At 31.9% G+C, this 26347-nt stretch overlaps 5 protein-coding genes across 6 annotated transcripts; 4 read left to right on the forward strand and 1 right to left on the reverse strand.

The window, feature by feature from the left end:
• Positions 1-1954: 1954 nt before the first annotated feature.
• LOC108324866 (probable cinnamyl alcohol dehydrogenase) lies at positions 1955-4002 on the forward strand. Its single transcript, XM_017557799.2, has 5 exons — positions 1955-2134; positions 2237-2350; positions 2436-2663; positions 2827-3266; positions 3361-4002. The coding sequence occupies exons 1-5, from the start codon at positions 2046-2048 to the stop codon at positions 3561-3563; spliced, it is 1074 nt and encodes a 357-aa protein (XP_017413288.2). The 5' UTR covers positions 1955-2045; the 3' UTR covers positions 3564-4002.
• A 4320-nt stretch (positions 4003-8322) lies between these two features.
• LOC108326482 (uncharacterized) lies at positions 8323-14764 on the reverse strand. 2 transcript variants are annotated; one of them, XM_017560011.2, is made up of 10 exons: positions 14384-14764; positions 14052-14119; positions 13782-13807; positions 11704-11794; positions 11281-11376; positions 11118-11186; positions 10859-10917; positions 10639-10761; positions 8983-9054; positions 8323-8905 (listed from the first exon to the last, which is right to left on the reverse strand). In XM_017560011.2, the coding sequence occupies exons 1-10, from the start codon at positions 14480-14482 to the stop codon at positions 8841-8843; spliced, it is 768 nt and encodes a 255-aa protein (XP_017415500.1). In that variant the 5' UTR covers positions 14483-14764; the 3' UTR covers positions 8323-8840. The 2 variants fall into 2 exon arrangements, with proteins under 2 accessions (XP_017415500.1, XP_052730824.1); XM_052874864.1 differs by lacking the exons at positions 10639-10761; positions 10859-10917.
• A 613-nt stretch (positions 14765-15377) lies between these two features.
• LOC108325130 (uncharacterized) lies at positions 15378-18053 on the forward strand. Its single transcript, XM_017558142.2, has 2 exons — positions 15378-15860; positions 17604-18053. Exons 1-2 carry the CDS (start codon positions 15618-15620, stop codon positions 17877-17879), a joined length of 519 nt encoding a protein of 172 aa, XP_017413631.1. The 5' UTR covers positions 15378-15617; the 3' UTR covers positions 17880-18053.
• An 829-nt stretch (positions 18054-18882) lies between these two features.
• On the forward strand, positions 18883-21516 carry LOC108325087 (reticulon-like protein B11). Its single transcript, XM_017558092.2, has 6 exons — positions 18883-19104; positions 19240-19420; positions 19728-19869; positions 19977-20046; positions 20151-20327; positions 21073-21516. The coding sequence occupies exons 1-5, from the start codon at positions 19053-19055 to the stop codon at positions 20318-20320; spliced, it is 615 nt and encodes a 204-aa protein (XP_017413581.1). The 5' UTR covers positions 18883-19052; the 3' UTR covers positions 20321-20327; positions 21073-21516.
• A 3195-nt stretch (positions 21517-24711) lies between these two features.
• Positions 24712-25931, forward strand: LOC108325652 (SPX domain-containing protein 2). The gene is made up of 3 exons (XM_017558747.2): positions 24712-24944; positions 25203-25320; positions 25549-25931. The coding sequence occupies exons 1-3, from the start codon at positions 24714-24716 to the stop codon at positions 25929-25931; spliced, it is 732 nt and encodes a 243-aa protein (XP_017414236.1). The 5' UTR covers positions 24712-24713.
• The last annotated feature ends 416 nt before the right edge of the window (positions 25932-26347 follow it).

Here is a 26347-nt window from a genome sequence, read left to right on the forward strand (position 1 = left end):
ATACTGGAATATTTCATAAAAGCATCTCATAAAAACTTTTATAATATATAAATTTGTGGAGATTAAATTACTATATAAATGAAATAACTTTATAAAAAATTAATATTAAAATTCTCAGAGTGAATGCGAATGTTTAATTTAAGAAAAATAAAATAATATAAATTAAACATTGTTTTCTTTATGGAATAATCAAATACTATTATTTATTCAAACAAATTAATGAAGTAATACAATGTCGACGATAAAATAGAGACAAAATAAAGTAAAACATTTACAAACTGAGTATTTATATATTTAGTAAAGTAAAAGCAGGCAAATAAATAGAAAAAACAAAATATAAGTTATCCAATTTAATTGATTTAATAAAAAATTATAACAAATTTTACTATTTTATAAAAAAAATAATCTTGACATCAAATGTGTCATATTAGATCATATTTGACAGGTAATATTCATGGGTTGCTGTTCTTTGAAGTAATTTTTTCCATTGGAGTAGTCTTACGTAACATTTTAAAGTTTGGAAATTTCTCATGATTGTTTGAAGCAACTCATTTATCTATCTTGTGTGACACTCTAGAGTTGATTAAAATTTTCTGACTTGTTTTTTTAAGTAATTTAAAGCAGATTAACTTTAAGAACAAAACATTATTCCTCTTGTTGGAAGAATAATTCTTTAATACACAATAATGAAATTAAAAAATAGAAATATAATATTGTGAGTTGTTTGAAATTATTTAAAGTTTCTTCTAATGAAATAAAAACCAAAAGTTACGTTTTCCTATTCAAAAGTGAGAATACAAGTAATATTATTTTAATTAGAAGAATAAATTTATTACATTTAATAATAAGGGTAAAATGAAATCGAACGGTTAGTTGTTTAAAAGTTCTTAAAATTCGTTCTATTAGAGTAAAATTAAGTATAAATTACTTAATATAATCCCATTTATTGAAAATATAAATAATATTTTATAATTTATAAAAAAAAACTCATATAAGTTATTATTGATATAGAAGAACCAAAAACTATATTTTCTTCAAGAATAAAGAAAAATATCTTGGAATTTTTTTTTAATAATTATTTAAAAAAAAACTCCACTTATTATAACCTTTAACACATTTCGATAATTTTCTTAAGAATAAAAATTCTACCTTTTTAAAGCAAGTTGAAGTTTTTTTTTAGAAGCTGTATAGTTAAAAAAAACACGTGTTAATTTTTATTAAAAAACACTTTAAAATAGATCATTCTACAGTCGTATTTTTCTTAAACACAAAGAAATACATTAATTGTTGTACCAATCAATTGAGTAAAAAAAAAAAAAAACTGTAGGAAGACCGCATGGGATAAAGAAGTTTTTGAAGTAAAGCGGAAAGTTAATGGAGAATGATCGATAACTACTAAGATGGTGCAAAGAAAATGCTCTTTAGAACAACCATATTCAAGTCATCAATATCTGTCTTCCTATCTTTAAGTAACTTTATATATGCATAATCATATATAATAAGATTAAATATATTTTTATACTTTGAAGTACAATACGAAATTAAAATTTATTATTTGCTCAAATATATTTTAATTTTTAAACTTTAAAAATATTATAAAAATAATTATTTTTAACTTGATTATTTAAATTTTGTGACATACTAAACGTGTTTTTTAACTTATATAAATAAAAAAAGAAACTACTTTTATAATAACGGTAAATTTTAACTATGTGAAAAGTTGAGGGAAAGACATATTGAATAGTACATAATCTTAGCACCGTTAATTTATTTGAATATCATGATAATATGATAAAAAAATTGTTACAAGAACAGAAAAAAAGAGAGACAAGATAGAAAGAGTGGATTTTGATGAAGAAAACGTCAGTTGCTTCACCTACCGCATAGTGGTCCCACAATTCATGGTGCTTGCCGAGTTGTTGGCTAGGCCAGCTTTATATGCAGACACATCTTCCCAGAATAACGCACCAACAAATTCCAATCCCACTCCTCCATTTTTCATCAGTGTTAAAACTCTCTTCAAGAACAATAATTATTATAAAAAAATGGGTAGCCTTGAAGAGGAAAGAACAACTGTAGGATGGGCAGCAAGAGACCCTTCTGGGGTTCTCTCCCCATACACCTACAATCTAAGGTATCTTTAACTTCAATCTTTTTTTCCTCTTCCTTCAATACTTAGTATTTATAATTTTATCCTTATTGTTGTCATTTTATATGTTTAAAACCTTTTTTGCAGAAACACTGGCCCTGATGATGTTTACATCAAAGTTCACTACTGTGGAATTTGCCACTCTGATCTCCACCAGATTAAAAACGATCTTGGCATGTCCAATTACCCCATGGTCCCCGGGTACATGCACTTACTAACTTGCTCGCTAATCATGCTTGTTATTTGTGGTTTTTTGGTTGTTTACCATTGATGAATTTTGCTCCAGACACGAAGTGATTGGTGAGGTACTGGAGGTGGGGTCAAACGTTAGCAGATTCGGAGTTGGTGAAGTGGTTGGAGTTGGACTCCTCGTAGGTTGCTGCAAAAACTGCGGGCCATGCCAGTCAGACATTGAGCAGTACTGCAGCAAGAAAATTTGGTCTTACAATGATGTTTATGTGGATGGAAAGCCCACTCAGGGTGGCTTTGCAGAAACCATGATCGTCGAGCAAAAGTAATTTATTAACTACTGTTTCAAAAATTAACCTTTTAAGAGTTCCATCTGCAATCTTAGTCTAGGGTATACCCATTTAAACTTTCATTACAAAAATTAACATAGTATGTAGAATAATTTAAAAATTGTCGGTAACATGGTGAAGTTAATTTTTGGGTGTTAGGTTTGTGGTGAAAATTCCAGAGGGTTTGGCGCCAGAGCAAGCTGCACCATTGTTGTGTGCTGGTGTGACTGTGTACAGTCCACTGTCGCATTTTGGGTTGAAAGAGAGAGGGCTGAGGGGTGGAATATTGGGGCTTGGAGGAGTGGGACACATGGGGGTGAAGATAGCAAAAGCATTCGGTCACCATGTGACTGTGATAAGTTCTTCTGACAAGAAGAAACAGGAGGCACTTGAACATCTTGGAGCTGATCAATATCTTGTTAGCTCTGATGCCACTGCTATGCAGGAAGCTGCTGATTCACTTGACTACATCATTGACACTGTGCCTGTCGGTCATCCTCTCGAGCCTTATCTCTCCTTGCTCAAACTTGATGGCAAGTTGATCTTGATGGGGGTCATCAACACCCCTCTGCAATTTGTTAGCCCCATGGTCATGCTAGGTAATCATGACACCTCTTTCTTGCTTTTGGGAACTCATTATTATCACGTTTTATTGATTTTGCAATGTAAATGATGTGAGTTTCTGTCGTGCAGGGAGGAAATCAATAACTGGAAGTTTCATTGGAAGCATGAAGGAGACAGAGGAGATGTTGGAGTTCTGGAAAGAGAAGGGACTGAGCTCTATGATTGAAGTGGTGAACATGGATTACATTAACAAGGCTTTTGAAAGGTTGGAGAAGAACGACGTGAGATACAGGTTTGTTGTGGATGTTAAAGGGAGCAAACTTGAACAGTAAAAAGATGTTGCTCTGAGCATCTTCAATCATGGAGGAGAGTCTGTCCGGACAGTTAAAGTTGTGTTTGTTTATTAAGAAGAGTGCTCTGTTTTCTCTGCTTTAGCTTCACGCCTTTCATTAAATATTTTATATGAAAAATTCTGGTGGGAAGGGTTTTGTTGTGTTAAATATTGATTTGTTGGTTAATGAAAAAAAAGAGAGAGAAAAAGTGGATGAGTGGATTACCAAATTGAGTTGCTTGACCTTTACCTAATCTTTGACAAAGAGACATCATCTTCTCTGAGTCACACGTATGAATCCAAAATATCATCTTACCTTAAAGATTCTTTCTAATCTTCCTTGTGATTCTGCTGTTCTGTCCTCTCATGTGGTCGGCAATTTATGTAGCTAATGAAGGAAACAACTATAATTATTATATATGCACTTTTTTTTAGTTCAACTATTCTATTAATATTTTATTAATACTCAGGGCATATAAGATTAGTTTCAAAATTAAAAAAAAAAAACTATGAAAAAGTGATGGACTTAACTTTTCTTATTAAAAAAATTAACTATTATTATTTGTCAATAAAGAAAATATGTATTTTAGTGATAGTTTTACAATTGAAGTTTCTTTTTTGACCACGCAGAGATATCATATAATTATTTTTTAAAATATAAATAGAGAATAATGTCATATGTAAGTTTTGTTCATTGATAAATAAACCACTAAACTATATTAGTTTTAAATATTTTAGACTTTACTATAGTTTCTTTTTAATATGCAATGTTTTGATTTCATTGAGTTCTAAATCTTAACATATATTCATTTACGGTATTGTAAAAAATATTAATTAACAAAAATATAAACTATACGAGAAATACATATACAATATATATAGAGAGAGAAAATCAAATATGTCTAGTTAAAAAAATATAAGTTAAATAAAATAAATAAAGGAAAATTATATTTTAACGAATACGACATTAAAATGAAATTTAATTAGGTATATGATAACATTTAATGTCATTTGACTTTGCGTCATGTCAGGTGGTGTATTTCCGACTTGGCAGTTTATGATTTTTCACGCAATTAATGATCGATTGCACATGTTTAAAATGATTTATATATTATGTGTTTTTTTTTTACACATTTTAAATAAGTTATGTCATTATGCATCATTTATTTGATTTTTTATAATTTAAACAATTCCTTTCCTCCGTAACTTATATTTTAAATTTATGCATGATAAACAAATATAACGTAAAAATAATATTTTAAAAATGATAATGATTTAAAAACAACGAACTTGATTATTTTAATATTAAAATATAATAATGGTGTGAGAAATAAGTTTTATTATTTTAAAATACATAAATCTTTTAGAAATTATTTTTCTAAAGTTTTTTTATTTTTTTTTAGAAGTTTTTATCTCTTGTTTACCTATTTGAAGATCAGAGATCATATGAGTGATTCTCGCGACAACATCTTCAAATCTAGTCGATCAGTTTCTCATATAGAATAAGTTAATTTTCTGTTTTTTTTAATCAAATTTGTTTTCTTTACATGCTAGCTCTCTTTATTTTGCATGAGATTTAAGTATTCTATAAGACTCATCTTTGTTGATCAGTGGTCCTAACAGAGTATTCTAGTCGTGTTTATGTAGTTTATAGGAGCAAATATGAATTCTTGTAAGTTTGAGTTGTTTTATGATTTATAGAGCGGTTTGATTTTCTCTCAGGTAAAGAAAACTAATAATTGTTTTAATTTTGTGTTAAGAAATATGTAATTACGTTTGATAGAGTATGAGATGTATGTTTGACTAAATATGTTACAATTTAAGTAAATATGTATCTATTGATGAATATTGTGGTGTATGTTTGTTAAATGATGCTTGCTTGAAGATGTGAAGATGTTGTTTGGAATTATATAAGATATAAATCTATTATAGTTGATAGTAGTGAAAATGAAGTGTTGTTGGATTGGTTTTTGATCTAAATTGAGATTTTGGTAGGTGAACTTTTGAAAGAGTAATTTTGAAACTATAACTGATGTTGGGGAGTTGGTTTTAGATCATTACAAACATGTTTAAGACTTTAATTAACCATAAATCTATTGTTGAGTTGGTAAGTAGTCAATGTGTTGATTTTTAGGTCATTTTTGGTTCATTTTAGGGGTTTGTGAAAGTGAAGATTTGGGATAAAACTGAAGTCTAAAGGAGTAGGATTGTGATAAAACTGAAGATTTTGGGTTAATTGTGACTTATTTAGACCCTTAGTTTGTTAAATTCTGGTTTATAATGTGTAGAATTGGTTATAAGTGATTTTGAGTGGTTGGGTTGATCTAGTGCATCTTGTTTCTGACCAAATGAGTAAAAAGGTAGTAATTTTCATTAATAAACATGTTGTTGCATCAATCCTAGTGTAAAGGAAGTCAATTTGATTATTTGGATAGTCCAAGGTGCATTTAAATTGGAACAACAAGTTGTTGTCATATGGTATGGTAATGAACGACCATGTGTGGCACTCAGCATCGCCAAAACAAAGAGTCATTGAGTTCCAGGACCCTGAGCACCACTTTTACAATGGGGTTTGGGCACTGGTCAGGCTCGCTAGGCGAGCAATGTGTCGTTAGGCGCCGGAATGCTGGCGTTGAGTGCAATATTGGTTTGTATTTTCTTTTCTTTTGTTTCTTATTTAGTTTTTAGCTGTATTGGTACTTTAAAGTTTGTTTATTAATAAATATTGAATTATATGATATATATATGCATGAAGTTATGTATGTGATCAAGTTTGGCTTGAAAGGAAAATTCTTGATGGTTGTTTCCATTAATGTATTATTGTTGTTTCAATATAGATACATAGAAATGGATATTTTTCAATATTATTTAATTTTAAATATTGATTTTAAATTTTTAGATTTGAAACCAAATAAATTAAAATAAGAATAGGAAAAAAGTTTTGCAATTTCTTATTTTTCAAATTCAGTGAGTTTTTTTTAGATATTATAAACTTTTTTTACGAAAATACAAAGTTAGTATCGAAACGTTGAAATTACAAAATGATATTAATTTTCCCCCATTCTTATAAAATTGTATGGATCTTTTAAATTGTTTATGTTTTAGTAGTTTTTTTTTTCATTTCTATTTTATCATCTCAACCACCTCGACAAAAACATTTAAGAATATTGATCACTACAAGTATAAATAATTTATTTTCTTTACACACCGGTAATTAAATTGTATATTGTTATTTCATGAATTACTTCATATATTTATTCAAAGATAATAATAACAAGTGAGAGAATGATAGTGTTCATATGACTTCAAATAGTGTTCATAAGATTTTGTTTTCTTAAATTTAAAATAGTTACATAATATTTATAATAATAAAACCAGTTTTACAGCTTTTTATTTATTTTTATTGGTAAGTAAATTGAATTCAAGTATATTTTTAAAGTTAAATCATTTAAAAAATTTAGAATTTAATTAAACAGAAAAATATAAAAAAACTGAATTGATAAATGATAATGAAATTTGATATTGATGTTAGTTAACATTGACACCTTAACAATGTCACATGACATGACACAGACCTATCACATGCCAAAAAAATTTAAAAAAACATAAAAGATTAAAACATTTAATTAAAATTAAAAAAATATATATTATGAACTAACATTATAAAAATGATGTTAACATCGTTTATAAAAATCTAACAAAAAGAACAATTATTTTAACAACAATTGAGACAACAAAATATTTAAGCTTTTATATTTGTATTTCATCCTTATTTATAATAATTGTATTCTATCACAGGAAAGAAAAATAATCAATTTTAATAGAGTGCTAAGCAATCTACTTTCAGTTAAGTTAAGTTAGGTCCTAGAGTTGGAGTAGATTTACATCAAGTCGAGTGGGATGAATTCATATTCCTCTAAATGGAGACTAGCCTACATTCAACTAAGTTGAGATAGACTAAGGCAAGTCCTAGTTCAATTAAGACCAAGTTAACCATAGCTTGGATAAAATTAAATCAAGTTGAACTAAATAAAACTAAGTTGCCCCAAGCCAAATTGGAATTAATCCAAACTACATTGAATCAAATTAGTTTAAGCTTGATTAAACCGAGTCAACCCAAATTTAAGTCAAGTTAACTCAAGTTTAAATTAATTTAAATATAAGACATGATCATATTTAATTGAGTTAAACTAAACCAATGCTAAGTTAGACTTAGATCAAATTAAACTAAAACAACACAAGACAAATCAAATTATGTTTAACTTAGACAAATTGGACCGTCAAGACATCAAATCACGACTAAGTTTACCTAAATTCATGCTGAACTAAATCAACTTAACTACAAAGACCAAAAAACAAAATTACAAATATTAAAATATTAAAATATTTTCTTTTTAGATAAAATTTAAAATTGTTTAATTTTAAGTAATTCAATTACTCCAATAAAATTCTAAAATTTTAATTCCATTCAAAATTTCTTACCAAAAGACATGTTTTGTTAAAAAACATTTCATATTATCTAAACAAGATAAATTACCCTGTTAAAATGCTTTATCCAAATACACTATTAAGATAGTATCCTATAACCATGCTCAAATATCTTTACCCGGATGACTCATCCAAATCATACACGTGCGTAGACATTAGGTAACACATATTTTTCAAACATCACTATCCTACGGGTTTAAAAATTGAGTTGCCCATTAAAATAGTTTTATAAGTAGCCCGTACTCGCCATTGAACCACCAAACACCTCACAGTGAAGCAATATTCAGTCAGATAACATACATAACCAGCAAATATCATACATACAAAATGCTCCCTCCCCGGCTTTGATCAGCTCCTCCCTAACTCTTACTGGTACCTGGCTCGAGTGGCTTCTAATGAAACTAAAAGTTAACAATGACTCCTTATGTGACGAGCTAATGGGAAGACCTTTCATTTAAGTATCTAACCTCATCAAAGAATATATCAATATAAATTGTTCTTTGTCGGGAGGAAAGCTACCGGATTGACAAAGAAAATTCATTACAATGAGTATATTCATTTGAACAAATATTCTATCTAATAACTGTAAAAAATACACTGACTACCCTGACTTGCTACAGTCCAACTTTGATTGGTAGTAGTATTAGAAGGCCTAAAATGAGACATTGCTGGGCCAATGCATTCTTCAAACAAACAATCAAACATTCATCAAAGCCTTCTCATGTGATAGTTTTCCGAATACTCTATAACCTCAAGGACACCGATAGGTCAAAAGTTCTAGCTGGAACGATCATATTTGTCGACTGAAGTACATGTTCATAAAGTATCTAGATGGATTGAAACCACTTAAAATCACTGCAAATAAGAAATTGGGTTCAGATTCAATTTCAATCAATCATGAAATAACAGAAATGGTACCGCTCAATACTTACAAATAGGAGAAAGGACAATTACGATGCCAATGGGGTACAGGAAAAAGGTGGTCCTCTCCAAAAAAGGCAGAACTACAACCACAAATTATATCAAATAAATTCAACGGTATTCACAGTTTCCACTAACTCAACAAAAACTTCTAGTTTAAGAGTTATACACACTCAGTAAACAAGTTTACCCAAAACACTTTAATGTACATTCATTCAATATGCTGATACATCCAACAGAGCCACGTCATATGAAATTGTTCTCCATATCATAAAAGGGGGACTTTAGAGTAAAAAACAAAGAAATGGTACTTGCTGCAAATATTCAATAACGCACAACTGAATTCTACAGTATAATTGGCAAGTATTAAAACAGAATCACTGCAGATGAGCATATTTATGAAGAGCTAAATTAGAGGAGCCAGCCTCTAGCCCTTAGACACTTTTCTTGAAAATTCAGCCATACCCAAGGAAATTACACTAAAAGAAGTATTATGAACTAACCTCAACGAGGAGATACTCACACCAATATAAGTTACAATCGTTCTCACACAATCAATAACTTCGCTTAAAATGTGATTTTCATGATCTAACTACTGAATTGTAGGTACTGCCTCCAGTCCTTTTCATAATCTTATATGGAAAGTTTGTCTTGATTATTTTCAGATTTAAAAATGTTTTTCGTCCCTATAAAATCAGTGACTTCTTTTGGTCCGTATTACATATTTGTTTGCTTTTGATCCCTTTAGAATTGAAAATCACTAATATTTTCCTCCCTAGACTTATGATACTAGTTAAAGGCTTATACGTTGAGTAAAAGGTTAATCGCCATTCTGTAAGAACGCATAATAGTTTTGTGATATAATGTTCGTATATGACATCCAAAACAAACTCCTAAATAATCAATAAAATGAATATTACCTATCCATCTTAAAATTAAAAGTAGGGACTTGAAATTTCGGAGGGATGAAAATTAAAGAAAAATATTGTGACTAATACCAAAATTCACACATAGACTAAAAATGGTTATTTTAAATTTTGCAGGGATGAAATGAAAAATGTTATAGTGACCCAAATTTTTACAGGGATTAAAAACATATTTAGGCCTCATTTTTATAAGAGTCCCTCCAAGTTGTTTACCTCATTGATTTACATTTTTTACAAAAATTCCCTTAAGTTGAGATGCATTAACTAGGTAGAAACAGATCGATAAAATGGAATTTTAATGGTGGGTAATTATGGAAAAATTACACAAATTGTTCAAAAATTTAATGCCATTAACTAAATTACCTATATTCTTTAATTCTAGTGAAGCAATTAAAACGATCCTAAAAGATGGTGTATATTCTGAGACTTTTCATGTTAAATCATATAAAAATTGAATGAAGATAGCTAAATGATTCTTATTTTCATATATTTTAAATGTATATAGTACATTAATTACGTTGATTTTGATGAGCATGTACAAGGTATAAAGTACTGAACTAATATAAAATTCTGCATATAATTTATGCAACGGATACTTTTAATCTATTGGTGAGTTCTGGGATAAAATAATCTAGTAAAAGGTTGTTGAACAGTGTAAGAGTGTGTGCAACATATATATACGGGTGTATGTGTGTTTGTGTATAAAAGAAAAATATTAATGAGAGAGAGAGAGAGGGTTACCATCATAACCTAGGAAATTTAGATAATGATAGTATGAAGCTCCCACCATGAATAGAAGATTTGAGAGCAATACTGGAATGAAACCATGAGCCAACAATAGAGGAGATACAAAATAATGGATCACTGTCAAGGGACCAGACATCAGTACCACTCTAATGCAAGATATTGTAGCTTCCTATATCATAACAGAGTTCACACTAACCAAGGAGTCAGAAATTACCATAGAGCAAAACAAACAATGGGAAGAAAGAGTTGCAGTGTACATCAAATGCATACATCCTTCCATGAAAAACCAAAAAAATATAATCAGCTATTGAAAAATAATTAACAAAATTATAAGACAAGGGTTCAATTCAATTCTTTGCTTATCAATTGATCAGGCATTTTAAAGAAGCATGGCCAAATATTAGAAAATGTTCTCAGAATACAAGAAGCAAACTAAGTTAACACATGAAACAGGCACAATTTCTTGAACTTACCATTCAACACGTTGTTCAACCACATAGCTATTTGGAGCCTCTTCTCGAAGATAAGAGTTAGTCAGGAACCTAGAGAATACACGGATAATATCCACCACTGTTGGTACCAAGATCAAGTGATTAAAAAAAAGGATGCAATAATTTGTACAGGAAGTACCCTTACCAACAAAAAGTTGCCAGAAATACACCTGTCAGTACAAAGTGGAAAAACAACACTGAGAAGATAACAAGAAGTGTATGGGCAGTACTATGGTCATACCTGAAAGTATATGGGAAAATATAATACCAAAAGTTAGTAGAGGCAGATTGAGAACAAATATAAAGAAAAGTTAAATAATGGATAATCCAACAACAATACAAGCTTGGTTCATGATACACGATTTAATAAGATTCACATACCAAACTCTAAATTAACAGAATGTTTTTATAAGGGAAGTTTTCAAAATATCATCCTTCAATTAAATAAATAAAATACAAGGATTTACTTAGGAACATTTGCATATTCTTTCTGTTTTACAAAAGTAAAGTGAATTTTAGCTACTGGTCCACAAGGAGCCAACACCATCAAATGTTTAAAAAAACTTACGCAGCACAATAAGCCAAAGTTGCAACTGCCAAAAGAAGACTGCAGATCACAACAAATGCAGGGTCATCACGTGCCCATTGATTCTTGGTTTCTAATATCAAACAATAAGAAGGAAATCAATTAAACAATTTTTTGAAATCACCAATGAAATTTCCTAATTTCATAAAGCAAAGACATTAATTATACAATTAACCCTGAAGTCTTTTTTTCCTGAAACATTTGCATGATTGTGTATCACTAAAATAAGTTGATTTGCAAGCCTAATAATAAGCCAAAGTTCTCGATCATTCATCTTCAAAAGCAGCTCTCGGTGAATTAACTTTTGCATTAAAAGGTAATTTTACTTGAAAGAAAGGAGCTGTGAAATTCTTAAATTCTATCCAATCATTGGTTGTGTCTGTCAGTTGTTATATGCATGTATAACGTTTATAAGAGATTTGTGAAAAGGGAATGGAACGATAAGGCCCAAATCAGTCAAAAACAATATTGCTCATAACCTCTTGTTTGAGAAGAAATATTATCATCCCAAGTAAGTGAAATCAGTTCACCAGTAAAGATAAAAGGAATTTCAGCATAAGATCAACGAATGATGTCATTGGAATCATTCATTAGTCATGGTTGAGAAGACCACGAGTCAGTTTGTAGAACCATACAAGTCTACAGCTGTGGGCAGGGGAATCAGACAGACTCAACTTTAAACTCATTTCTTGATAGACTCAACTGGACTCATTAGACTTCCATTCTCTTAAAACTCAAATAGAATCACAAATCATGCACGGAGTCCATGGGTCTGATATAAGATGCAAATTATGATCCCAAATTACAGAAATAATGACAGTATCCTGAACTCCCCCTTCAAAGCATCGATTTCAAATCAAGGAGAATAAAACAACAAAACCCATGCCCTTGTGACCCATCAAGCCACACCATAAAAATATTTTCAGCAATTCATTCATGAACCAAGAAAATAATTTTTTGAAGTATTTAATATAACTATATCATTACCAACCTACTCATTTATTTTAAATATGGACCTGCAATTACAACTGAATGACAATGAGCTTGTCACATTCTATTTCTTTAAAAATAAATCCAGGTCCATTTGTGCTGTATCTCAAAATTCATCCATAGATTACATGTGGTTCAAGTCAGTCCAAGGAAAAGGAGAGAAAGGAAATTGAGAGAAAGGAAATTGAGGAAACAAGAGAGTGATCAGAAAATGGCAATGGCTATGAAGGAATGAAAATTTATGGGACAATGAAGGGTTTTCAGTCAGCGTAAAACATAATTGGCATAATAATAGGATGGACAGATGGCAACATTTGGTTGGAAAGGGAATATGTAGGAGGAGGAGGAGGCTGGAAAGGCTTCTGCCTCAGAGAAGGGCTGCTACCAGCAGACTAGGGTGATCGCCAAGTGCACCTTATTTTATACTGTCTCCTTATTTATTAAAACTTCACATTAGCTTCTGATTCTAATGTTGTTTAGTTCCACTCAGTGAGTTTTAATACAATTTGAGGTATTTGAGTTTGTTTTTAATCCCTATCATCCATTCTAGTTGTGCTTTCAATCCAGAATCAATGCACATTCTTTGTGTTCCGTTATGTGTTTTCGAATATAACCATTAGCAATTCTCCGAAGTAATCTATTGTGCTTTGCTATACCGAAACGATAAGCACTAGAGGACTATTCTGTTGCATTTTCCCCATGAAAACCTTTGTACTTTTCCTCATTAGTATAAGGAATTTTACAAACATTTTGTATTAGGTCCACAAGTCAAGTTTAAGGATGCTCCACAAGTTTATATATAAACTCTTGGGTTTAACAATATACCACTAAATGCATTTCCAATCTGACACTGTGTGTAAGATACTTACACCAATGACAACTACTTATTGTCCCTGGAACATATCACAAGGATGTAACTAGCCTAATGTACTATAAATTATTTCAAATAAACGCTACCAAAGGAACATAGCCAGTAAAACAAGCTCAAAAAACATTGGTGAACTAATGACTGAAAAAATTTGCACCAATAAATATTAAAGAATAAAAATATTCACAAGACATAGACTTACGTTTGTGATATTTAGTATGCTGATAGCTGCATCCGTGGTACAGTTCCATTCCAAGAACAACACCAAAAAAGCATTCAGAGAACCAGTTATAGAAAATTTCAAATACACACAAAGCAGAAGGGTTAATCTCGACAAAGAACACAATATTAATGTCCCACAAAATTGGATTCACATTGCTATTGCGTTGGATCATGGTAACAAAACTCGAATTTCATTGCTAACAGCAAGGGGAAGGGCAGAGATCAGATGATTTAATTTACATGTACTTACACAACTTTCGGTGACGTACATAGATGAAGCATTTGCCAAAAGGTGTATTCAATATCCATTTGTTGCCACTACAAGAATAACAAACGAATCAGCACAGATTGAACACTCACGCCTATCGGACTCTTCAAATCAGAACAGCACAGTCCAACCTATTCAATTTTGAACCGAAACATTGAGGAATTGAGCAACAATTTAGTTTATACGCCGGGTAATTTAAGCAATGGCATTTAAGATGTGAGAAGCAGAGGGAGAGATAAAAGCAGGAATTGGATCTTAGAATGGAGCGCGAAGTAAATCTACGAAATCGGGAAATTAAAGAAAGAGATCGGAACCTTGATGATTCTGCGGAGGTAGGGAAGCAGCATGGGATTATTAGGTCGAGAGGAAGAAGAGGAAGAAGAAGAACGTCCTTTGGAAGCTGTGGGTAACATCTTTGGCTTCGATGACTCCTCTTCTCGATTCCTTTACCTCTTCTTCTGCAAACGATTCACGATTCTATTATTCTCTGTCGTGCTGTTATGTGTTGTTGATTGCGATCTCTGTGTGTTTCTCTCCGGTAGCTACCTCGAACTCTCTCACAGATGCGAGATGGGATGGGAAAGGACTGAAAAGTAAAATGACTACACCACCAACCTGGGCCGATTACAATTTCGGTACTGGACTCTAATCACCTTCTGACCCACTCTATCTTACGAAGAAAAAAAACCTTCCCAATCATATCATACACAATACATACATACATACATGATACATTATGATTTGGTATTATCGGTTAAATATAAATTGTATTATAAAATTGTCACTTCTTATTGTATCTACTCTAATAAAAGTAGTTGAAATTATTTTAATCGAATGAAAAGTATAAACTGATAATTACACTTACATATTTTTTTATTAATAGCTATAAAAGTGATATTTTATAAGATATACTTTTTTTTATAGATAAGTGTAAATTATGCGACGATTTTGTAAATATGTAAGAAATGAAAATGTTAACGTACTTTTAAGTTTACATGGGATAAGATTGTACTGGTTTTTAAACACAAATTCGTTCCAATTAAAAGAATAATCAAAAAAAAATTTCTTTGATGGTCTTTTTTGTGAGATTGGATAAGTTTATGGACACTCTTAAATAATATAGTTACATCACTAATATTCAAACTGACAGAAACATTTGAAATTGAAGCTCAAAGGAGAAATTATTTTATTTTTTCAGAATATTTATTGGGAGTTTATTTTCTTGCTTTTATTTTTAAATATACGGCGAGATTTAATGAAGAACATACTTTATCAGTTAAAGAACATCTATAAATATTGAAAATGGTTACTATTTAACGGTAGTTTTCGAATGAAATCGTGAAATCCCCCGAATTCATGAGGGGATTGGGATTTTCTTTGAGAGATAAACCGACACAACAAATGTTATTTCCTCTTTCCCTTGTAATTCTAAGGGTATGAAGAACATCTGTTTCGAACTAGGATCTTAAAATCACTAAACTAACCTTGTCTGCAGAATTAGGGTTCGGGTCTAAAGTGAAAATTTAGGGTTTTTGTAAATCCCATAAAATGTCGACGGGCAAACCCAGAGATGCTGATTTTCAGATTGTCGCAGCGCCAGGAAATTCGAAACCGCCCCTCCCGCCAACAGCAGCAGCATCGAGTGCGCTAGTGGAGTATACTCCTGTCGTTTTCAAGGAGGAAGAGGAGGACCTAGAAGTCAAGCTGCGACGTATTATCGACAATGTTCCCGTTCGTGTTAGCAACACTTCTGGTAGTTCCGCCGGTTCAGGATCCGGCGACTTCCACCAGGTACAAGTGCTTGTCCTTTGTCTTGAATAAAAGTTATCTTTTGTGTTTGAGGTCGCTCCAGACATAAAAATTGCTCGCTTTTAATAATGGAGTTACAGTATTTTTACTTTTTTTAAATGAGGATATAGTTTTACCTGCCTAAATTTTCATTCGTTTGTTTGTTTTTTTTTCTATTCAAACGAGATAGCAAACGCAATTTGAAGTGATAAAATAACCCTATTGAATGTTGTTTGGCTCTTTGATCACTAAATTGGGGTTACCCATATGTTTTTAAAATATGATAACACGTTGTTGGAAATACTCTGTATTTAGTGGAACTGTAGAAGTTCTATGAGATAATGGTGCACTCGAGGTGTTTTTCTTGGTTAACAAGTGCCGGGTTGAGATGACAGGGTTTAAATTATTTGAAATAAAGCTGGCCTTATGACTAAGGATTCTCAAAGAAAGCTGTGCTTTTGAGTTTTTAACGATATGCTAATCTCCTATTTGGGGATTCAACTTAGAAAACTTATTTACTCGTATTATAGAGTAAAATACGGGTCATGTAGAAGTTGGATGTGAACTGGTTGGAAAAACCATCATACTTCAATGTTGTGAGATTTATTTACTCATGGAAGAGTTCTGGATTTACCCACTACAACAATAAATTGATTCTGTATTTAACAGTCTAATGCATAAACTTACCAGAAATAGGACGATGAAAGGAATACAACTTGCTCATTTTATTTTTTTAAAAGCTGTCTTGTAATTGATTTTCATTAATACAGTTGGCGAACTCTCGAGGGTTAATCCATAGACTCATGAGTTTATGGTTCCAGTACGAAATAATAGTCAACTTGTTGTTCAACCTTTTTGACGATAAACACAAGCAAGGATATTAAACTGGTGTAAAATTGCGTAAAGTTGATTTGGGAAACAAGTTCATGAATTTGAAATAAAATGTAATTTTTGTCCCTTGGTGACAGTGTTTTACTAGAGTTAAATTTATTTGAAGGAATTATCTCCTTTTTGAAATGTTTTCGCTTTAGAAACTTTTGTTTTTATGAAATTCTATATGATTTGGTTCATTTATATAGTTTGATCATATTTAGTTGGTACTAATGTACTACACATTTTACTGTTATGGTTTGCTACATTGTTTATGGAGTTGAAATGTTTGCTGTGTTAAGAATATTATGTTATGCGCATATGTTGGTAATGGATTTTTTCAATATATATTTCTATATTAAGTTTTTTCTTGCAAGCTTACATATGCTGCAGAAGTTTTTGTCAACTTGATTACCTTGTCCGTTAATATTAAGGTATTCTTTCCTGCACTTGATGTGTCTTGCCCTGAGTTATGCTCTTAAGGCTTCTGTGTGTGCAACATCTTTATAATTTGAGTGATATTAATAATCTTTCCTGCGTTCTGAAGTGCTTAGCCACACACTGGGTTTATCCAAGTAGTGATCGCCTATTTTAGATCAGCTTCTGCATGTGTGAGTGAGCTTTTCGACGATCAAAGTCAAGTTCTGTTGAGTTCACAAGTGCTTCATGCAGAAGCTTTTAAAAGGTTGTGGTTCGTTAATTGGTTTCAAGCTATGTGAGGAGTTTGATTTATTTTAGTTTCTTCTCCTTTGTTAAGAAGTGAGGAGTTAAACTGGCTTGATATCTGGGTTTATTCTGTGTGTCAATTATGGGTAAGGTGATGGATATGTTGATCTGATTGTTATTCTTATGTGCTTCCAACTTTGTTTCCGACAGTATCGGCAGATGAGACGCAAGGAGCAAGATCGTCTTGCTAGAATGGAAGTCGATTACCAGAAGAGAAAAGAGTTGGCAGAATTTAATTTAAGAAGGGAGGAAAGATTAAAAGCAGCAGAGGAAAGGACAGCAAAGAAGCGAGCAAAGCGTCAAAAGAAGAAGCAAAGGAAAAAGGAGAAAAAGATAAAATTAAATGCCGAAGGAGAACAGCAGCGAGAGAAACAAGAGTCCTCAAGTGATGGAGACACGGACAACAGTGAGGAGCCAGCACCGTAAAACAAGCTTTGGTGGTAGGTGGTAATATCTGGCTTAGTTAAAACACAGGCATGACTCTGGGTTTTCATTATTTGTATCCCAAAAGTGATTTATGTGGTACTTTGTTCGAAAGGGATTTAAGCAACAAAATTGATGCAGTGAGAAAACAATTCTTACAAGCTTTTCTACTAAAAAGAATCCATCTACTCATTGAATTTAATGATGTAGTATAAAAGAAAATGGTAACACGAAATGTTACACAAATCAACTTACATCCTATGCGTAAAATATCCCGATGAAGTCATTCTTCTAGTATTTTCTTAAAGTTTCGTTATGCTATAAGGATAAACAATTTATGAGAAAGCCTTTTAACTTTTTTTTATTAACAAAAAATAGTTGAAGAATATAACTTATTGATCATATATATATATATATATATATATATAAACTTATTCTAAAATTGTATTTCTGAATTGTATATTTTAATCACATAATTTAAAATTAGTCTTGAACTTGATTTTTTGTAACTATCTTCCTTCATAATGGTATAACTAAGTTTTAGAGGATAATTTCTCAACTTAGCCTTCAACTTTTTCTAGACTAATATTTGAGATCCTATGCTTCTAGAAACAATTAACAGTATCTGATTTTACAAACTGGAATATATCAGCCACCTCTTTTCATCTTATTTTTTATCATCATTTTACAACAAAACTTAAAGTGCTTGTTTTGTAAATCCATGCACTAAGCAAAAAAATATATGGGCATCACAGTTTCATAGACTGTATGGTGTAATGTGGACATCACAATTATCACGAAAGTAAAGAGTTTTATTGTATAAGCGAACATAATTTAAATTCTACCATAAACAGTAATGGATGTAACTGTAGTTTATTTATTTTCTAAAATGCATTTTTTTCATCGTCAAAAAATGACATAATTTCCCGTTTTTTTTTTCTGCGAGTAAGATAAAGTATTTATATGTGATATTGCTACAATGGTATTTATTCCATTTGATGGGCCAGGCCCAGCCCAGTATCGAGGGACATCAGAACGAAGAACGAATGGCGTTTTGGCGTTTCATCTTTCATGTGGAGTAGATGAGCAAAAACGAAAGGAGGCAGCGTAACCGTAATCGCACTGTTACTAGTATCTATAGTTTGTTACTGTCACTGCACAACTTCCCCAATCACCATGGGAGATTCTCAACGGATTTCCGTTCACCGCCTTCTCGGCCAAGGCTTAGGTTCTCTCCCTTTCTGATTTCGTTCAATCTCATCGATCCTTTACACGTAGTTACAATCGATGGTGCAATCTGATAGTAGAAAATATCCGAGTTGATTTTTTTTTTTTTTGCATTCTTTTTTATTATGTGTGATAGTTGCCGATGTGGTGTTGTGGAAGAATTGGCGTGGAGCGGCGGCGCTGCTCGTATCTTCTTCAACGTTGTGGTACTTGTTCGAGCGAGCCGGTTACAATTTCTTGTCTTTCGTTGCCAATGTCGTCTTGCTTCTCGTCCTGATTCTCTTTTTCTGGGCCAAAGCTGCTAACCTTCTCAATAGGTACTTTTTTACTTTCTCGAAATTATGCTGTGTTTCCTAGATTAAGGTCTCTTCTAGATTCGTGTACTTGATTTTTGTTTTATAAGTCTTAAACCGTTCATGATTGAATTGAAAATAATTTTATTTCGAAAAAAGGAATTTATTGCATATAAATGTTTCGTTGACTGTTCTAAATATTGATGCATTTGAAAATTGAAATGACGGTGAGGAGTATGCTGAGTCACACTAAATCTGTTGCATTGTAGTGGTGAATTTACTTTCTTTCTTTTTTCATTGGAAGTTCATTTTCGTCCTTTTAATGTCGCAGACCGCTTCCTCCTCTCCCCGATCTGGAGATCTCGGAGGAAACTGTTGCCAAGGTTGCTGATGCAGTGCAAATTTGGATGAACCGGGCTTTGACAGTTGCACATGACATAGCGATTGAGAGGAATTTGCTTCTCTGCGTCCAAGTATGATTTTATATTTTCTTCTCATCCTTGTTTTATGCTGATTTCTTTGAACATACATTGGGTAGAGTTTAATGTTGACACTTCTTTATGTGAACTTGCTCAATCAGGTTGTTGGTGGATTGTGGGCAATATCTTTCGTTGGTAGTTTGTTCAACTTTTTGACTTTGATCTATGTTTGTAAGTTCAATGCTTCTGTGGATTTTCAATGCTCAGGCCATCTTTTATGAAACTGTCTTGGTTGGCATTCATTTACTTTAATATTTTTATAACTTTCTGGACAGGTGTTCTTCTTAGCTTGTCTCTTCCTGTGTTGTATGACAAGTACCAGGACCAAATTGACGACAGATTGTGTGTTATATATGGGACTATTCAGACTCGGTATAAAAAAATTCACAGTATTGTTTTAAGCAAGATTCCAAACCAGTCAAACAAAGAAAAGAAGGCGCAGTAGGAACACTGTAAGGGCATTCTATTCCTTTACTTGTATTTGATGCAAATATGAAAAAAAAAAACATATCTTAGCTATGTTCGTAGGCAATTTGTCTACTGAATGATTGAATGTCTGTGACTCTACTGTTAGTATCAATGTAAGTTATAACAATTCTGCCTGTGGAAGATAGTTTTCACAATCTATCTATTTTTGACTGGGTAACTCTCTTCAGCAGAAAACTTGTGGTTTAGCAGTTCTCTATCTCTCTACTTTAAGACAGAAAACTCTTGTGTGACATCTTTCTATTTAAGACAGCTTTTCTGTTCTGGCACACCCCCAAAGTCAATAAAATACCATTTGCATATATTTTGACATTGCTATTTCCTTCCAATGGGTGGTGTTCTGCTGTGTTACCTTTTGGTGAGTTTTCATGTCAGCTAAAGTTATCATAGGAAAAGTTATATATGCCTTGAAGCTGAAATAACTAGTCATCAGTGATCTCTGAAAGATGTAAAAGATCTGCAGAAAGGGTATATTTTATGGGATAAAGTTGTAATGCATAAAATGTGTAATTGTATTTTCTGGTAGTTATATCATATTTGTGCAAATTCCATCTGTTTTCTGAAAGGAGACACTTTTTTTTGTATAACTTTTTCAACAAAATAATTCTAGCATTTTTTTTAGCAGGTATAAATTATTCCTTCACTGTGCAGAAAAAACCTTTAAACAGCTCATTTGAAATTTTTGGTTAACGTTTTCTGTTTGAAATTCAGGGTGCAAATGGATGAGTGAAGTCTAGTTAGGAGTGTACGATGAAGTGCTTGAGGTTTGAAATTTCTTTTTGCTGGTGGGATGCTATGGCTCTGTTGATTGATGGTTAGATGGTATGCTTATTCTTCAGAATCAGGATTGACCAATAGCTTTGACGTAGGTGGGTATTCTCTTATGATTTTCTATGTAGCACATGGAAGAGGCTTTTTGTGAACTTTTATCAATGGGTATATTGCCCTAGTTACATTTTATTTGGACAAGATTATCAGAGAGGGTAAAAAGTAGGAAGGATGGACATGGAGAATTTGTATGCATTATGGTTTTTTGCACGAAAAGGATTTGGGTTGGGTGGGTTATATAATGTGCTACTGAATTGGTTACTTACGACTTGGAGAGTAACGAGATAATTGGTCAGATAGGCTTATAAGATGGATGTTTCTCTTGTACTTACTGGTGTTTTTGGTTCTCCAAATATGCTGAAATGCCTTCTTCGTGTTTCCGTGTTTCCTTGACGGAGAGGGAGTAAAGTGCGTATAAGATACTCAACATAGCGTATTGATACTATAATAAGTGTACAATGAATGATATTTACTGTCAATCTATTTATAATATTTTAAGGGGTCTTTTTACTTGAATTAACTTAGATTAACTCCATCCAGTAGCTTTAATACATGATTTGTGGTTTATTAAGCGATTAAGTGCGTATTGTCATTTATTTGTTAATTCTGAGACAAGATTGTTCCCGGTAACCGATATTATCTCAGCTCCAAGCATAATAATATTTTCTTTAGTAGAAATGCAACCCTAAAAAAAATAATGAAAAAAATGTCTTGGTGTGTTCATGCTAATTGTATTTTGTTCATTGAGTACATTAGAATCGGATACATTTTAGCAAGAAGTCTACGAGTCGTTTACATTTGAAATGTGTGATATCGTTTATTGGTCAACATCGTACTATTCCTCTTTAATGATCCCCAAAAGTAATTCAGCTCTGCTTGCCGGGAATATATTATTCAGTCACTTTGAAAGGGTAGTGTTTACTTATGGCCAAAATCAAACAAGGAAAAAGCTTTCTAATGGCTCAAACTAGGGAATGGTATAAGTAGAGTAATGTACAAACTTGGTTTTTTAACAGGAGCAGATTTTGGAACCTGGTTTGCTTTTGTTGGATTTCTTGATAACTTCCAAATTAAGGCTTTGGCTCGAAGAAAAAAAAAGGATAGAAAAGGAACAAATCGTTTTGGTTTTCTCCCATGTAATGCATTTAACGACTTACAAGTAATTTTGTACAGCTTTAAGGTTGACAAAGAAGACAATCACATCTCCTTCGTAATAACTTGTGGATATTTTTTGTAAGAACCCGTTGATTTAAAGGCCATTGTCATCCGTAGTTGGTAGTTACACTCCCTCGCCTTTAGGCACAAATTAGAATCCCCTTAATGAAATATTATTACTTTCAATGTTGAATGCAATTCAATCAATTATGATTTTCGCACTGGTTTAAAATTTGAAAATCTGGATTGTTTGGTATTCCGCACTCAACCCATATATAGAATTCAGTACTTTCTTCTTTTTTTCTTTTTTACTTAGAAGGGATTCTGTATGAGGTAATCCTGAACTAGTGATTGTTACATAACCGTTAAATTTATTCAGTGACTGATTAAGATGGGTGGTGGTACGAATAGCTTAGGGGAAGACTAAAGACGTTCCTCGACTAAAGTAACATGGTTATCTTGCTCTAATCTGAATTTGGTTCATAATAGAATGGATTGATCTGTGCTGCATGAAAATTATGAACTAATTTTTCTGACTTATCCTGCCTAATATTTGATTCATAAGTATGTGGGTTGACTTATGTAAGAATTGTTTATTTTTAATTTTATTGTTTTGATTTAACCATCATAATATATTGGGTCCAAAGAAAAAAATATAGTTTACATGTAACTAATAAAATATTAGTTTAAAATAAAATAACAATTATATATTTTTTATCTTAGTTTTTTCAGTTGTGGTTATTAAGAATTTTTATTGAAATTAAGAGCATTATTAATCATAATGATAAGTTCAAGCATTTATCCGGCTAATTAATAACTTTTATAGTTATACACACATAATAATTAGAAATCACCATTCTTATATTATGGAATATTTGTCTTTTCATATTATATTAATAACATTTTATTCTTTTTGCGATTTAAATTTATATGGATTATGTGGACTCGTTCCCCATCAAGTAGTTGTTTATGTGAATTGCAGGTTATGCGGGACATACCAAAGTAGGCTAAAACACTTACTTCCTCCTGTACTTTTTCTTGCGAACTTATGGATCGGTTTACATAATCTGTCCCACATTATCATCCTGGTGGTTGAGAGAAAAAAAAACTTGGATTTACCAAAATATTATAATTATTTTGAAAAATAATTGAAAATTAAGGAAAATGATACCGTGACTCCAAAAATTTTTTTACACCTATTTGACGTTACCCTTTACTTTTTTTTTCTTTAAAAATACAAAATTTAATTTTTATTAGAACCATTTTACTCTTATAAAGAATTGTCAAATGGCAATTATTCATGTCAAATCCTCCGAATAATTTCCATACAAGAGCCATGTCATATGTGGACACATAATGCAAGTAGAGGAGTTATTATCTCAGTTGATGATAAACAAATAAAAATATAACTTATATTATACTTAACTAATATAATATTAGACAGAATAATATTATTTTTCATTTGTAACCTAGACTAAAGGATAAAATTCACATGTAGATTGTTGAAAAAACAAATATTTATATTTAAAACAACCGCAAAACACAATGGTAAATCATAATAATAGACTTCACATGTTTCTAAACAAGTAGTCTAAGCGTAAATAATTGTAATTAGAGGAGTTATCATCTCATATACAAATAAAAATATGGGAGTCCACTTAACTATTCCACTATTAGACAAAATAGGAATTCTTTTTTTCATAGCCTCCACTAATAGACGAAAAAAAAATCAATTGCGGGGTTAGCTGGAAAAATACACACACACTTGAATATTTCATATAAAATTTAATATAAATATAATACATTTTTTAAAATATAGTGTCTTCATCTTCGCTGCATCCCTGAGATAGATCAAGAATATGGTAGTCCTCTATGTTGAGCAAAACAAATTCTGTGTATAAGCGTTAAAATTTTAATTTTTGACTGGACTATAATACTCCAACAACGTGTGCAGTCAAAGGCATATAGGTATATTCATATTGAATATCCATGCATAATCAGTTTTTTTATTGTGATCCATCAATCACCAAATTATAATATTGTGGTACATTCACTACAATCAGCAGTAGATTCGGGCATCATGTGATCAATACTAAGTGCTTTGTGATATATAGTAGATTTTCCCAAGATAATTTTCTAACAAGACAACAAAAACAACAGAATAGAAATGGAACAAATACTGTTATGCCTTCCATTAGGAAAAAGACGGAGAAAACTATGCATTTGCGTCCGAAATTCAACTTTCCGTCCGCCCGAATATTCCAATCCCCCAACAATAAAAGCCTGCATTTTGTTTCCCTTCAACCCTTCCACTCAATCAGCTTCAAGCATCGTTCTGATAAGTCTGCAGAAGATTATATCATCGTAAGATGAAGTTTGAGAAGATACTAAAGAGCCTCATCGAGCAGACCTTGCCCAGTTGGCGTGACAAGTTCTTGTGCTACAAAATCTTGAAGAAACAGTTGAAACTTATGTGTTCCGAAGATGGCCAAATCGATCCCAACCAACTCAACCGCTTCCTTAACCTTCTGCAGCAAGAGATCGATAAGTTTAACACTTTCTTTATTGAAAAGGAAGAAGAATATGTCATCAAAGGGAAGGTGATTAACTAAATATCAACTTACATATTCATCTCTTCTTTTTTATATTCCAAACTTGTTTGGATAAACTTCTCAAGCAAACACTCACTAAAAAATGGTAAAAATAAGGTGAAATGAATAACGTTTCAAACCCTTTTCCCATGAGAGACATTTTGTTCATTTTACCTTTCTGGTTTTTTTATATTATTATTCGTACTTAAGATTAAGATGATCGTCCTAACAACACCGTGAAGATATAATCCATGGTTTGTGTTGCAGGAGTTGCAAGACAGGGTTATGGAAGCCTTGGATTTAAACGTAGACTTAATGTTAGAAATAGTAGATTTTCACGGAGAGATGGTTTTGCTAGAGAACTACAGTACACTCAACTACACAGGCATGTTATGTTCTAAGAGCTCATGCATAAATGCCAGAATTCACCAACTGGTTTTCTAATGAATATGTATATACTTGAAGTGTGAAACTCTTCGTACTATAATAAGTTAACTGATCAGAACAGATTAAAGTTTGAAAGAAACTTATATAATGTGAAGGAAGAATAATAATGTAAAGCACGTTCCGATTATATGAACTAATGAGTTTGATGATGAATGTTGAAGAGCAGGTTTGGTGAAGATAATAAAGAAGCACGATAAGAAAACTGGTGCTCTACTTCGCGTGCCTTTTATCCAAGATGTGGTGAAGCAGCCCTTCTATGAAATTGACGTGATTAACAAGCTTGTGAAGGACTGTGAGGTACTGAGCATTCTTTTCACCAATGGTCTGGGCTCACCGATGGGCCAAAATTTTATGGAAAATGGTTTTGGCTCCGTCAGTATCAATGAAAATGAAGAGACTGTAATGCATGTTCCCGAAGAACTTTCTGACCTAAAAACTATGAAGAACATGTATATCGAACTGACACTGTCAGCACTGCATACCTTGGAACAAATCAGGGGTAGAGGATCAACTCAGAACATGTTCTCATCACCTTCTCCCCATAACTAGCCTTTGCATCTGCAAGAGGCTTCAAAGGAAATATAAATGAACTACAGATAGCAGCAACCTAGTACATAAGAATAACATGGATCTTCCCGTGTTTTTTCTTTATATATATACGGTTGATATACATGGAGAAAGAGACTAATGGGAATCTCAGACACATGATGTTGTGTTATTGAATCTTAGTATAATGGTCTTTTCTTTGTGGAGATCCAACTCAATAAATTTTAATCAAAAACTTGTTTTACTTAGTAATTAGTATATATAGTTTGTGATGGTAAGAGGGTGTGGCTTGATTTTTATTTTGTTTTCTTGTCTGTTTGTTTTCTATGTATAAAATGATTTCTTCAATTTATTACGTTTAATAATCCAACATCAGAAATATAAGATAATTTAATATGTTAGTTGCAGTGTTCATCATA

The sequence above is a fragment of the Vigna angularis genome, chromosome 3 (genome assembly GCF_016808095.1).
Source record: "Vigna angularis cultivar LongXiaoDou No.4 chromosome 3, ASM1680809v1, whole genome shotgun sequence".
Taxonomy (NCBI): domain Eukaryota; kingdom Viridiplantae; phylum Streptophyta; class Magnoliopsida; order Fabales; family Fabaceae; genus Vigna; species Vigna angularis.

Excerpts from the sequence above, each read along its gene's own strand:
- LOC108324866 (XM_017557799.2), top strand. The coding sequence starts at position 2,046 with ATGGGTAGCCTTGAAGAGGAAAGAACAACTGTAGGATGGGCAGCAAGA. Across the intron at positions 2,135-2,236 it reads CCATACACCTACAATCTAAG|AAACACTGGCCCTGATGATG; the intron begins GTATCTTTAACT and ends CCTTTTTTGCAG. Across the intron at positions 2,664-2,826 it reads ACCATGATCGTCGAGCAAAA|GTTTGTGGTGAAAATTCCAG; the intron begins GTAATTTATTAA and ends TTTGGGTGTTAG.
- LOC108326482 (XM_017560011.2), bottom strand. The coding sequence starts at position 14,482 with ATGTTACCCACAGCTTCCAAAGGACGTTCTTCTTCTTCCTCTTCTTCC. Across the intron at positions 13,808-14,051 it reads TGTACGTCACCGAAAGTTGT|CTATCAGCATACTAAATATC; the intron begins GTAAGTACATGT and ends CCACGGATGCAG. Across the intron at positions 9,055-10,638 it reads AAATTTCCTAGGTTATGATG|TTCTGCCTTTTTTGGAGAGG; the intron begins GTAACCCTCTCT and ends TTGTGGTTGTAG.
- LOC108325130 (XM_017558142.2), top strand. The coding sequence starts at position 15,618 with ATGTCGACGGGCAAACCCAGAGATGCTGATTTTCAGATTGTCGCAGCG. Across the intron at positions 15,861-17,603 it reads GATCCGGCGACTTCCACCAG|TATCGGCAGATGAGACGCAA; the intron begins GTACAAGTGCTT and ends TGTTTCCGACAG.
- LOC108325087 (XM_017558092.2), top strand. The coding sequence starts at position 19,053 with ATGGGAGATTCTCAACGGATTTCCGTTCACCGCCTTCTCGGCCAAGGC. Across the intron at positions 19,421-19,727 it reads GCTGCTAACCTTCTCAATAG|ACCGCTTCCTCCTCTCCCCG; the intron begins GTACTTTTTTAC and ends TTAATGTCGCAG. Across the intron at positions 19,870-19,976 it reads ATTTGCTTCTCTGCGTCCAA|GTTGTTGGTGGATTGTGGGC; the intron begins GTATGATTTTAT and ends TTGCTCAATCAG.
- LOC108325652 (XM_017558747.2), top strand. The coding sequence starts at position 24,714 with ATGAAGTTTGAGAAGATACTAAAGAGCCTCATCGAGCAGACCTTGCCC. Across the intron at positions 24,945-25,202 it reads AATATGTCATCAAAGGGAAG|GAGTTGCAAGACAGGGTTAT; the intron begins GTGATTAACTAA and ends TTTGTGTTGCAG. Across the intron at positions 25,321-25,548 it reads CAGTACACTCAACTACACAG|GTTTGGTGAAGATAATAAAG; the intron begins GCATGTTATGTT and ends GTTGAAGAGCAG.